Source organism: Triticum dicoccoides, chromosome 1B (assembly GCF_002162155.2).
Source record: "Triticum dicoccoides isolate Atlit2015 ecotype Zavitan chromosome 1B, WEW_v2.0, whole genome shotgun sequence".
NCBI lineage: Eukaryota > Viridiplantae > Streptophyta > Magnoliopsida > Poales > Poaceae > Triticum > Triticum dicoccoides.
Window position 1 is genome coordinate 566,825,777 of NC_041381.1, and position 12,557 is coordinate 566,838,333.

General features: G+C 48.0%; 1 protein-coding gene across 1 annotated transcript; it reads left to right on the top strand.

Moving 5' to 3' along the window:
• The first annotated feature begins 854 nt into the window (after nucleotides 1-854).
• On the top strand, nucleotides 855-10,288 carry LOC119348804 (transcription elongation factor SPT6 homolog). The gene is made up of 17 exons (XM_037616792.1): nucleotides 855-1,251; nucleotides 1,362-1,469; nucleotides 1,750-1,885; nucleotides 1,967-2,054; nucleotides 2,148-2,286; nucleotides 2,380-2,515; nucleotides 2,626-2,887; nucleotides 2,971-3,159; nucleotides 3,298-3,408; nucleotides 3,502-3,888; nucleotides 4,033-4,143; nucleotides 4,240-5,034; nucleotides 5,885-6,026; nucleotides 6,105-7,255; nucleotides 7,356-7,565; nucleotides 8,649-9,105; nucleotides 9,603-10,288. The coding sequence occupies exons 1-17, from the start codon at nucleotides 1,221-1,223 to the stop codon at nucleotides 10,007-10,009; spliced, it is 4,860 nt and encodes a 1,619-aa protein (XP_037472689.1). The 5' UTR covers nucleotides 855-1,220; the 3' UTR covers nucleotides 10,010-10,288.
• The last annotated feature ends 2,269 nt before the right edge of the window (nucleotides 10,289-12,557 follow it).

Sequence of the window (12,557 nt, forward strand, 5' to 3'; positions counted from 1 at the left end):
GTGGAGCGGCTTGTGTTGTGGCATGGACTAGATCGGGTGTGGACGCCTTTAAATAGCGGAGTGCAGTGAGGCCATACGTCCGGGTGCGTCAATGCCCGTCGCCGGAGTGGGTTTCTCGGCCTGCGAGCCTGCTTAATGGCGACATACGGACGGACAGGGCATTGAACGGGCGTGGTAAATATCCGTCCCGTCCCGTCCAGTAACGCTTATTTGGCATTGAACATGCGCGAACATCAGGGACGCGTCGCTGGCGGCGCCCTCGGCCGGTGCGCCGCTTCAATGCCGGCGCCAGTTAAAGGTCGCGTCCGCTATGTAGTCGACTTCAATGGGGAGCGGTCGGCAGCATGAATGCGGGCAGCTGGCACCAGGCGAAAACACACGCGGGCGAGGAAGGACGGTTTTGAGTGGGTCAGGGTGGTCAGAAACGGGCGTGGGTATAGTCTGGACGCGCGCAAAGCCTCCACGTTTGTCTCCGGTTTGCGGGAGAAAGTGCGTCCGCACATCTTGTGGACGAATGCAGGACTGCGGTGGATGGCACGCACGGTCCGGAAGTATGCGGACGGTTCGAGGGTGGCTGTTGGAGATGCCCTGATACTGACTAGCATATTCTTTTTGAAAAGGGCGCTAATCTAATCTTGAGAGTGTTGTGCTGGGCTGGTAACAAATGCATTTTGGGTGCGATCATCTATCCAACTGACCCCGATATTACCACAAGACCCTGTGAAAAGAGCGATGTAACAATAATACCCTCGCCGGAAGCAAAGCAGAAACCCACTCGCAGATATTACAGGGGCCGTATTGAAAACAAACTCCCCCAAAATCCATTCATTACTTAACCGGCCCGTCCCCAATCGCAGCACACTCCTCACCGCCACCTCCAAGCCCCCGGCGACGCCCCGCCCCGACCTCGCCGCCGCTCCAGCCCACGGTTCGCGGCTCCCCGGCCGCCGCAGCCGGATTCGCCTCCTCGCCGGCGGGTGAAGTCGGTCAACCCTAGGCTCAGGCGTTTCGCATCGCCCGAGCCCCCTCGGCGTCGGCTCGGGCCCGGGCCGCTCCCTCCTTCCTCGAAACCCTAGATTCCGCCGCCCCCCCGCGCGGTGCGATCGTGCGGCCCGCGGCCTCCCGCAATGCCCATATAAGGAGGCCCCCTCTCCCCCCCGAGGCTCTCGACACAACCGCTCTCGCGCTCTAGGGTTTGCGCCGCCGCCGCCTCGAGGACAATGGGACGCACGGTGGTTTCCGACGAGGAAGGTACGCGATTTCGTTGCTGATTTCTGCGGTTTCGCGTGTTTTGGTGCCCTCGGCGGCGGTCTGTGCGCGTTTTCTGATGGGAAAAGCTTGCGCTTCTGTTGGAACCCTAGAGGACGACTTCATCGAGGCCGAGGAAGAGGACGAGCCGCGGCCGTCGCGGAGGGCCAGGGATGACGACGACGAGCAGGACGACGATGAGGAGGAGGAGGATGATGAAGGTTAGTTTCTCGTAACGACCTCCCCATTACGTTTGCTTGCGCGAGCGATTTGTTGGCTGGAGTTATCCTTTCCTCTCGATTGAGATGCTTTTATGTGCTGTGCGGTACTGTGTTTCGGGCGTTCTCTTGCTTGATTTCTTATTTCAATTGTTCTTATTGTCTATTACGATGTTGTGGTATTGATTCCAGTTTGCAGCAGTTGCCTTTTTCTAGTTGAATCGCCTGTGATTGTGTTCTCGAGCTAGTATAGCAATAACGGGGTGACCTTGTTTGTGAGCAGATGAGGGACAGAATGAGTACGAGAAGGATGGCTTCATAGTGGATGATGCGGATGAAGACGAGGAAGAGGAGGAGGAGGAGGCGAGAGCTAGTGATGATGAAAGACGCAAGAAGAAAAAGAAAAGAAAGAAGAAGAGGTAGTTTCTTTTTATGCCTCGTCATGAAACAGAGTATGTCTTATTCTTTGTGAGTTTCTAAACTGCAAGAAATGTGGCCAGAGAGACGGAGGATTTCGAGCTTGATGAGGATGACTACATGTTGCTCCAGGATAATAACATTACTGGCATCACTCGTCCAAAGCCTCCTGTATGCTTTAAGATAATCTTTGTGTCTGTTTTGGACTTCCATGAGTTTTTGCATGCTTCTCAGTAATGTGCCTTCTCATTTTGCTGACGGTAGGAAAATAAGTTTAAGCGGTTGAAGAAGGCAGGACGGGAATCTGAAATGGATGGGCGCTCTGGCTTCTCCGATCATGACGGAGCAGGAAAAGGCCGGACTGCTGAGGAGACAGTTCGTAGCTCCTTGTTTGGTAATGAAGGTATCTGCTTCTGAATCCTCTTCACTTTGCTTGTTTTCCAATGCTGGAAGTTTCCTGTCTAATTTTTAATTTGCTGCAATATCATTTGCTCAGAACCGTTTGAGGAGGATTTTGTTGAGGAGGATCAGCAGGTAGATGAAGATGAGGTTGGTGAAGATGATATGGATGATGAAATGGGCGATTTCATTGTGGACGAAGAGGAAATCGATGTGAATGGCCAAGTTGTGAAGTATGCTCTTATGTTCTGTATTGTGTGTTAATGGTTCTCTATCCATGTGAAATTATTCAGACCTTATATTTGCTGTTATTATTAAATGCACACATGCTATTGTACTGCAGAAGGAAGAAGGTTAAAAGAAAGCCTCTGCGACAAGCTGCAGGTGTATCATCATCTGCGCTACAAGAGGCCCATGATATATTTGGGGATGTTGATGAGCTATTAGCACTAAGAAAACAAGAGCTTGAGAGGGATGCTATTAATTCCGGCGAGTTGAGAGGAAACAGGCTTGAAGATGAGTTTGAACCATTTATTCTCGCAGAAAAGTATATGACACCAAAGGATGAGCAGATAAAAGAAACTGATATACCTGAGAGGATCCAGGTAAGTTACCAGTTAGAAATGTTTGATTCTGTCTTGATTTTGGTTTGTAATGCATATCTGATTCATAATTGCTTCTTCCTCAGCTGTCTGAAGAGTTAACTGGCAATCCTATAGATGGCGATGCAAATAGAGAGGAAGAAAGTGTATGGATACACAACCAACTAATCGGGGATGCATTTCTGTCCCTTTTTGGCAATGGGCAATTGAACAAGGAGATTGATCAGAGTGACATCGTGAATGTCTTGAACATGCTACATACCCACAAATTTGAAGTACGAAAAACTATAGGATCTCATTGCATAATTTCTTATGTTTGATCTGCTGACTTGGTTATTGTTGCACATCAGATTCCATCTCTGTGCGTAATTTCTTATGTCTGATGTGCTGACATAGGTATTGTTGCCTGTCAGGTTCCATTCATTGCAATGTATAGGAAGGAAAGTTGCATGAGTCTGATAAAAGATAACGATGCCAATGAACAAGCAAATGAAGAAGATACGCGTAAAATGAAGTGGCATAAGGTAACCGATCAGTGTCCACTACTAGACAGGTGTTAGGCTCCCTTGATTATCAAGATTTTACAATTGCTGACACAGTTCGTCTGCTGTTTGTAGCTGCTTTGGGCTGTTCAGACCTTAGACAGAAAGTGGCTTCTTCTTCAGAAGCGCAAGGTTGCTTTGCAGATTTATTATGAGAGAAGATATGATGACGAGAAACGAAGAATAGACGATGTTACAAGGCAGGCACTTAATCGACAACTCTACCACTCTATCATTGATGCACTGAAGGAAGCAAAATCAGAGAAAGAAGTGGAGGATGTTGACGCGAAATTCAATTTACATTTCCCTCCTGGTGAAGTTGAAGAAGTAGGTCAATTTAAGCGACCAAAAAGGAAATCCTTGTACAGTATTTGTCACAAGGCAGGGTTGTGGGAGGTTGCTAACCAATTTGGTCGGAGTGCTGAGCAATTAGGCCAACATCTAACTTTAACGAGGATACCTGTACGTGATCTAACTCACACTTTGCATTATCCTTCTATGGAAGGATACTGGATATGCAACCTATCCTTTATCTGCATGTATGACATTCTGCCCTGGCTAAATCTATTGTACCCGTGACACCTTTTCTGCTTCTGCTGCTTTCAGGAAGCGGGCGAGCTTGACAGTGGGAAAGATTCTCCTGAAGATGTTGCTGCAAATTTCACATGCGCAATGTTTGAAACGTCACAAGATGTCCTTCGGGGTGCCAGACACATGGTACCAACATCTTACAAATTTAACCAGTCCTCACAGGAAGCTACGCTATTCATTTCATCTGACTTGATACAGTTTCGTTTATTTTTATCTTATCAGGCAGCAGTTGAGATCGGTTGTGAGCCTATTGTAAAAAAGCATATCAGGGGTATCTTCATGGATAAAGCAGTTGTATCAACAAAGCCCACACCTGAGGGCAGTTCGGTCATAGATGCTTACCACCAATTATCAGGTGTGGAGTGGCTGCAAGAGAAACCACTAAGCAAGTTTGGAGATGCACAGTGGCTTCTTATTCAGAAAGCAGAGGAAGAAAAGCTTCTCAAGGTTACCATAACATTGCCAGAGGATGCAAAGAAAGCGCTCATGTCTGAGGCTCGTGAGAATTACTTAAGTGACTGTGTCAGCAAGTCTGCACAACTGTGGGATGAGCAACGGAAGATGATACTGGATGATGCCTTCTTGAATTTTCTACTTCCAGCAATGGAAAAGGAAGCTCGATCACTGTTGACAGCAAAAGCCAAATGTTTTTTGTCTATGGAATATGGGAAACAGTTCTGGGACAAAGTTTCTCTTGCTCCTTGGAAGAAGAAGGATGCGGACAAGAAGGATGCGGACATTGATCTGGATGATGAGTCAGAGTTACGAGTAATGGCCTGCTGCTGGGGTCCTGGGAAGCCAGCAACCACATTTGTAATGCTAGACTCATCAGGAGAATTGGTTGATGTTCTGTATGCTGGTTCTATTAGTCTTAGATCTCAAGGTGTTGCTGAACAGCAGCGTAAGAGAAATGACCAGCAGAGGGTTCTGAAGTTCATGACTGACCATTCGCCACATGTTGTGTGTGTAGGAGCTTCGAATTTGAACTGCAGACAACTCAAGGATGATATTTATGAGGTATTATTTTATTTGTTTGCAAGTGAATTATGGCTGTTATTGTTTCTGTTCATAAGTATATGCTTGATGTTTGTTCTCCTTTCATCTGTTCGTTATTTCGGCTGTCATAATATATCACCATGTCCGGTCACGACCACATGTGATCAGTTATTGTTGCCAATGCAGAAATCATTATTGTTGCTTTTCTTTTGTCAATTGCATGCAAGCATATTTTTCCCCTACTGTGATTTGTAGGCACAAAGATGCCATCACGTGTTCTGCTAGGGGATTCCCTGGGCTGGCAATTCCTTTTAATGCTTACTGGCACTCTTCCATCGTAAAAACTAGAGGATACCCCCGCGTTGCTGCGGGAATTGGTTGATAACATGAGAACCAAAATAAAATATACATATGACTTGTTATAGTTGATAGTGTGAAGTTGTAACAATATTTATTGAATTTAAGTAGAATATAATTGAATGGAAAACATCATCCCATGAATAGTTGAACGTTGTGGTGGGTCTTCCTATGCATGATTGCATGTTGAGGTGGGCATTATCCCCTTCCTGGTTGTATGATGAGGTGGCATGCTTTCAAGTTAGGCATATAGGATTCCGACAGTTGTTATTGGCTGGGTGCTCGCTCCAGTATTTCTACCCACATGAATATTTCCTGTCATTCTGTATGATGAGGTGGCATGCTTTCAAGTTTGACTCCCTTAGGTATATAGGATTCCGACAGTTGTTATTGGCTGGGTGCTCGCTCCAGTATTTCTATCCACATGAATATTTCCTGTCATTCTGTTTAGTTTCTTATTTGGCATGAATGTGGATAGATAGCGTCAATAAAATAATGTGTTTGCTTTGTATAGGTTATTTTCAAAATGGTGGAAGACCACCCAAGAGATGTGAACCCACAAATGGAAAATTTCAGCATTGTCTATGGTGATGAATCTGTGCCTCGCTTGTACGAGAACTCTCGAATATCTTCAGATCAGCTGCCTGCCCAGTCAGGTATAGTACAACGTGTTGATTTACTGTTTGCTCTTCTGGTCACGAACCTTTCTAATATGTACTTTTAATTATGTATAGCTATCGTGAAGCGTGCTGTGGCCCTTGGTCGGTACTTGCAAAATCCTTTGGCGATGGTTGCAACACTTTGTGGACCCGGGAAAGAGATACTGTCATGGAAACTACACCCCCTTGAACAGTTCCTTACTCCCGATGAGAAGTATGAAGTTGTTGAGCAAGTAATGGTCGATGCGACAAATCAGATCGGCTTTGATGTTAATCTTGCTGCTAGCCATGAGTGGCATTTTTCCACTTTGCAGTTTGTTGCTGGTCTGGGACCGCGCAAAGCTTCAGCTTTGCAGAAGGAGTTGGTAAGAGAGGGATCCATTTTTAGTCGCAAGGAGCTGGTGAAACCCTTAGGCAGGAAAGTATTCATGAATGCGTCTGGGTTTTTACGCGTCCGACGAAGTGGTGCTGCTGCAGCTAGTGCCCAGATCATTGATCTTCTTGAGGATACAAGGATCCATCCTGAATCATATGCATTGGCAAAGAATTTGGCCAAGGATGTCTGTGCCGGGGATGGAGTTGAAGCGAATGAGATGGATGATGATGAGCAAGAGATGGCAATTGAGCATGTGAGAGAGAAGCAGGATCAGCTTGACCGTCTTGACATAGATGAATACAGCAGAAGCATCGGAGATGATAAGAGAGAAACGCTGATTGACATAAAGTTGGAGCTACTGTGTGGTTTCAAAGATCGGAGGACCCCTTATGCCGAGCCAAGTCCAGATGAGGAGTTCTGGTTGCTTTCTGGTGAAACTGAGGACAACATATCAGATGGAAGGATTGTTCAAGTAACTGTTCGGCATATACAAGATAACCGAATAATTTGTACCTTTGATTCTGGGTTAAAAGCCATAGTTATGGGAGACAACTATTCTGATGATGGCTTTGATCTAGAATCACTGCAGTTACATGAAGGCGATGTATTAACTGGCAAAATTAAGAATGTGAATAAAAATAGGTTCATAGTTTACCTAACATGCAAGCAGAGTGAAATAAATAGATGGCCATTCTCGAGAAGTAACCATGATCCATACTATCGTCCACAAAAGGTGGTTCTGGCCCAGGATGACAAGGCTCGGAAACAAAAGGAAGCGAAGAAACATTTCAAGCCCAGGATGATTGTTCATCCTCACTTTCAGAATTTGACGGCGGAAGAGGCAATGCAGGTGTGTTGTCCTGTTGAATAGTTCTTTTCTGTCCCTTTACTTTCTTTATTAACTTCTTTCCCTTTCTGTAATAGTATCTAATCTTAACTCATTGAAACAGTTCCTGGGGGACAAAGAGCCTGGCGAGAAAGTCATTCGGCCTAGCTCTAGGGGCCCATCATTTCTAACGCTTACCCTGAAGATATTTGATGGTGTCTTTGCACACAAGGAGATAACCGAAAGTGGAAAGGATCATAAAGATATTACAAGTTTGCTTCGCCTCGGAAAAACACTGACCATTGGTGATGAAACTTTTGAAGATCTTGATGAGGTTGGTTTACATACAAGATGATTTCCATAGCAATTATTCTGTAGACATCAGTTTGCTGCAATTCCACTATGAAAAATGCCACTAGTTAGAACCGAACTTGCCAAAATACCACTGTGAAAAACCGACTTGCCAATATAGCACTACTTTCAGTTTTCTCTAACCAAAATACCACTAGTGGCAAACTGAGACTAACACCATCCAAAAAGGACTTGCATGACCTTACCTCTTCATATCCGAAGCTTAAATTTTATTCACAAAAGAGCACCTACAGTGCAACATTTCAGCACCAAATTAACATGAATATAGCTACATATAACAACAGACTCACAACCATCTCACTTTGCATCATTTAACAACAATATAGCAACAGAGGAACTGGTCGAGCTAATCTGGGCAATGCCAAGAAGAGGGCGGCTCAGCAGGTTAGAGTTCCTGCAGCAGGCACCAATGGAAGCAGTGGGAGGCCCCGGGCAGGCAAGCAGCAGGGAGGCGGGATGAGGCAGAGCAGGGCCGATTGGTGCCGGAGCTGAGGCGTTGGGTGGCCCAGCTATGCGCCCGTGGGTGGGATCGACAAGCGCCGGGCTTCCCAGCCGCGCGCCCGCGGGCAGGATCAACGGGCGTCGGGCTTCCCAGCCACGCGCCCAGGGAGGAGGTTGGCGAGCGGAGAGGTTACAGGGTGAGTGTCGCAGAGGGTTAGAGGGAGAGAGGGGCTGCAGGGAGGCGCCGGCGAGGGCTGCAGGGAGGCGCCGCCATGGCTCTCTGCTGGGTGTGGGAGGGGCTGGAGAGGAAACCTGATTAGGGTAGCTGCTATGGGGGTAAATTTGGAATACTCAAAAAGCTGACGAGTCTGTAACTGTTTGACTAACAGAAAAAGTTTGACAATTGACAGAAGTGCTATTTTGACAATGAAAACTGAGCTTGGAGTGCTATATTGGCAAGTCGGTTTTTTATAGTGGTACTTTGGCAAGTTTGGTTCTGACTAGTGGTATTTTGGCTATTGTCTCATTTCATTTCTGTTGTAGCAGTCAAGATTGGCATCTGTTTTAACTTTTGGTATGTTTCTTTCCTTGTACAAATATGCAGGTAATAGACCGATATGTGGATCCATTGGTAGGCCACCTGAAAAGCATGCTCTCTTATCGCAAATTCAGGAAAGGGTTAAAAGGCGAAGTTGATGATATGTTGAGGGCTGAGAAATCAGAGAATCCAATGAGAATAGTCTATTGTTTTGGCATATCTCATGAACATCCAGGCACCTTCATATTATCTTACATCAGGAGTACAAACCCACATCATGAGTATGTTGGGTTATACCCAAAGGGCTTCAGATTCCGGAAGAAAGATTTTGACAGCATTGATCGTCTTGTGTCATATTTTCAAAAACATATTGACAAACCACCACCTGATGCTGGCCCTTCAATGCGAAATGTTGCGGCAATGGTACCTATGAAAAATTCAGCTTGGGGTTCTGGTGGTGCGAATGACGGAAGGAGGGGAGATGGTGATAATGATAGGGACAGACCTTTTTCTGGAAGATCAGGTCAGTCCTTGAATGTGTTTGCATTTTGCAATACTTGGTTAGCAAGCACATCTGCATTCAATTGTGTCGTCATTGTTTACCACTAACATTTGCTTGCTTAGTGTATCTTCGTGTTGATGACCTGTCCTCATTTTCTTACTGGAATTATTGGAACCATATTATGGCTAGTTTTGTTGAAGTCTGTACCCACAAAGCAACTGTTTTAAAGGAGTTACTGGAACCACATTATATGGCTAGTTTCATATAAGTTTTGTTGATTCTGATGAACTGTTTTGAACCTTGTGTCACGGAAAATGATCTGATCTCCCCTGTTCTCAGTGGTTTTCAAACCTACCCTGTATTAGTTTTGCTGGTCTTATTCTTGTTCTGTCTCCCGTGTTTGTTGATCACCATCGCTTCATAGAGTTGTCACTAAGATCCTGCCAAACAAATAAAATGTTAAAGGATGTTCAGAAGTGCGCCATCAATCTTAATTTGTCATTTCTTCTCCTAAGCAGGAGGCAGGTTTGATTCAAGGAACAGTTCTGGCGGCCGTGGACGTGGGCGTGGTCGGGGCCGAGGTAACTTTGGCAGTGATGGTGATGGTGGCGGTGGTGGAGGATGGACTGATAACATAGGCAGTGGGGGAGGTGCGTGGGGCACTGGCGGAGATGGGGGCGACAGCAACCGTGGCGGCGGTGGGGATGGAGGCTGGGGCGCACCTGCTGCTGCCGCTGCCACTGACGGTGGCACAGGAGGCTGGGGTACACCTGCTGCCGCTGCTGCCACTGACGGTGGTGCCGGAGGCTGGGCAGCAGCTACTACTGGTGCTGCTGGTGACGACTCAGGATGGGGCAGCGCCAAGAAGGCCGTCCCAGCACAGGATTCTGGAGGTGGGTGGGGGTCTGGCGGTGGGGGCTGGTGAAGGATATTTGCTTTGCAGCATAAACCATAAACTACCTATTGTAGATCTATCAAGTGGAAACTTGTTTTTATGTTTGAACCCTGTTATGCTTCTGCCTAGTGCTGTCGATGGGTGAACGTTGGCACTGTTTTGGGACTTGGTAACCTGCTAGTTGCTGCTGCTGGCCTTGTTATATTCTGGACGGCCTTATATGTTTCAATGCATGTACAGTTTCCAGACATTTGGTATCTTGGTTCTTGGTGGTCTCTCGGTATTCTTATGATTGATGTCTATGTTTAATAATCGTGCTACTATGCTAGTTCTATGAATGTGCATGCTCCATTTTTCTGCTTGGGTATAGCTCAAGGTCAAATTGCCAACATGTAGAACCGCAGTTGAATGTACTAGTACATTTGAGCTTACATGGGTGCTTTTATGTGGCTACAGCACTTAAATTTTAGGAAGCATTTTGCATTATTGACCTGCGTTGGCGCACGAGCCTCAGTTTGGATTGTCCTCGGTTTGGACTCAATCAAGAGGGGTTCGAATCCTGCATTCCTGCGTGCCCGGGATCTATCTATCAGGACATGGCCGGAACCTCTGAAGGACGTGCTGCTCGCGCTCGTTACTTGCTGCTGCCATCCGTTAGGCTATGTACAAAACCCCCCTAAACCGCCTCCAATCCTCTTGAGAGAACGAGGCCTTAGAGCATCTTCAATATACGGTCCAAATGTAAAAATATCTAACTTTTATCTAACTTTTGGACCGTCTGGGGCAAAAAATGCTACTCCAACAGACGATCTATATGTAAAAAAATTTGGACCGCGGCCTCCCGGTGATGTAAAATATAACACCTCGCGGTGCAAATTTGCATCACCAGATATAACTGGTCCAAATTCGGCGACCGTCCGCCAATGCCCATCCGCCCTTCATTTCATTTCAGTGCCGCGTCCGTCCGCCCGCCAGGACACTAGTCGGCCGGAATCCGCCACCGCCACCGCCCAGTCCCCGCCGTTGTCGCCGCCACCGCCCCAAATCGCCGCCGCGGCCCTCCGCCGCCCTTGCCCCCGTCGCCGGAAGCCGTCTCGCAGCCGCTCGGGCGCCGCCGAATCGGGAGGCAGCAGCGGTGGGATTCGGCGACTCCGGCGGTCCGGCTGCCCCCTGTAGGCCTCCGTCGGGTCCTTAGGCCGCCGCCCGCCTCCGCCGCCCACCGCTGCTCGCTGGCCTGCCCCATTGCCACCGCCTTTCGGCCCCGCCGCCGCCTCGCACTGACCCCATCCGGTCGAGCTGCCGTCGCTGCTGACCCATGCAGCGCGCCCGTGCCACTGCTCGTGGTGTTCGCGTCGGCTGCTGGCCGCCTCCGTCGCTGCTGGCCGGCAAAGGAGCAGGTACAGGGGAGCTCGGGCTCCGGCCATGGCGACCACGGACGAGCACGAGAGCGGTGGCAAACGACACCGATTGAAGGGAAAAAATAGGAAGATTGTGAGAGGAGCTCATCAGGGGAGAATGGCGCGCTCGGGGAGGTCGGGGAGAACTTGATGGCGACGGATTTGACGAAGGCGGCCGACATCCCGAGGTTGAAGAAGACGATCAAGGCGATTTTACATCTTCGTTTTGGATCATTTGTTGGAGTTGCTCTTTTACATCTTCGATTTGGACCATCTGTTGGAGTTGAGCATTTTTCGGAGCTTCAAAACGCATTTTTTAACGGCCCATATTTTACATCTTTGATTTTGAACTGCCAAAATTTAGACCATCTATTGAAGATGCTCTTATGCAAGCTTGTCCCGCCTGGTTCCCCGCCTCGTTGGGACCTGAACAGAGACGCAGCACTCGGTTGAGGTCCAAATCCAGCCCTCGGTTGTCAGGCAAGAGCCCCTATGCATAAGCTCTGCTCACAAAAGGTTATTCGCAAAAATAAGAAAAACAAGAGAAAGAAGCTCGCCGCAAAAGGTGTAGTGAATGAGAAGTTTCTGTACCCGGTCATGATACAAGTTGTCAGTAAAAATGAAATGTTTTGTGTCAAATTTTGTGGGACAATCTTCAGACTGTGTTTGGCAGAAATATTTTGTACATAAATCAGATCGTCGATACAGGCTTTTCCTTTTCGGGGTTGTCAGGCTCCCTATGGTATTTGTAGCTTTAAGACGTATGGGAGCATTTTCTTTTGTTGCTAAAATTTATGTACAAATGGGTAGTATCTCAACACCACAACCTTGGTGTTCATGGATACCCTCGACCACACACACAATTATTTATCTATTCCACATTGGGGATCACTAATAGAGTGTCGAAGAGATCAAATCATCCAACCGCGGCGAATGATTCGTGATCCCCCCTCCTCCCAGTCGCCCGTGACTCCCTCTGCGACTCCCGCTAGGGTTCCCACCCGCCGCCGCCGCCGGCGGCCTCGCCCCCAGCCGCCGCCAGCCGTCGGGCGCGTCTCCCCCGCCTCGCTCCCCCCTCCTGCTCCCCTTTCCTCCCGCGGCGCACCCGTGCGCGCCGGGGAGGATCCCCTCCTGCCGCGGCCCTCGCCCCGCCTCCCTCCCCTCTCCCCCCGCCGCCGCCG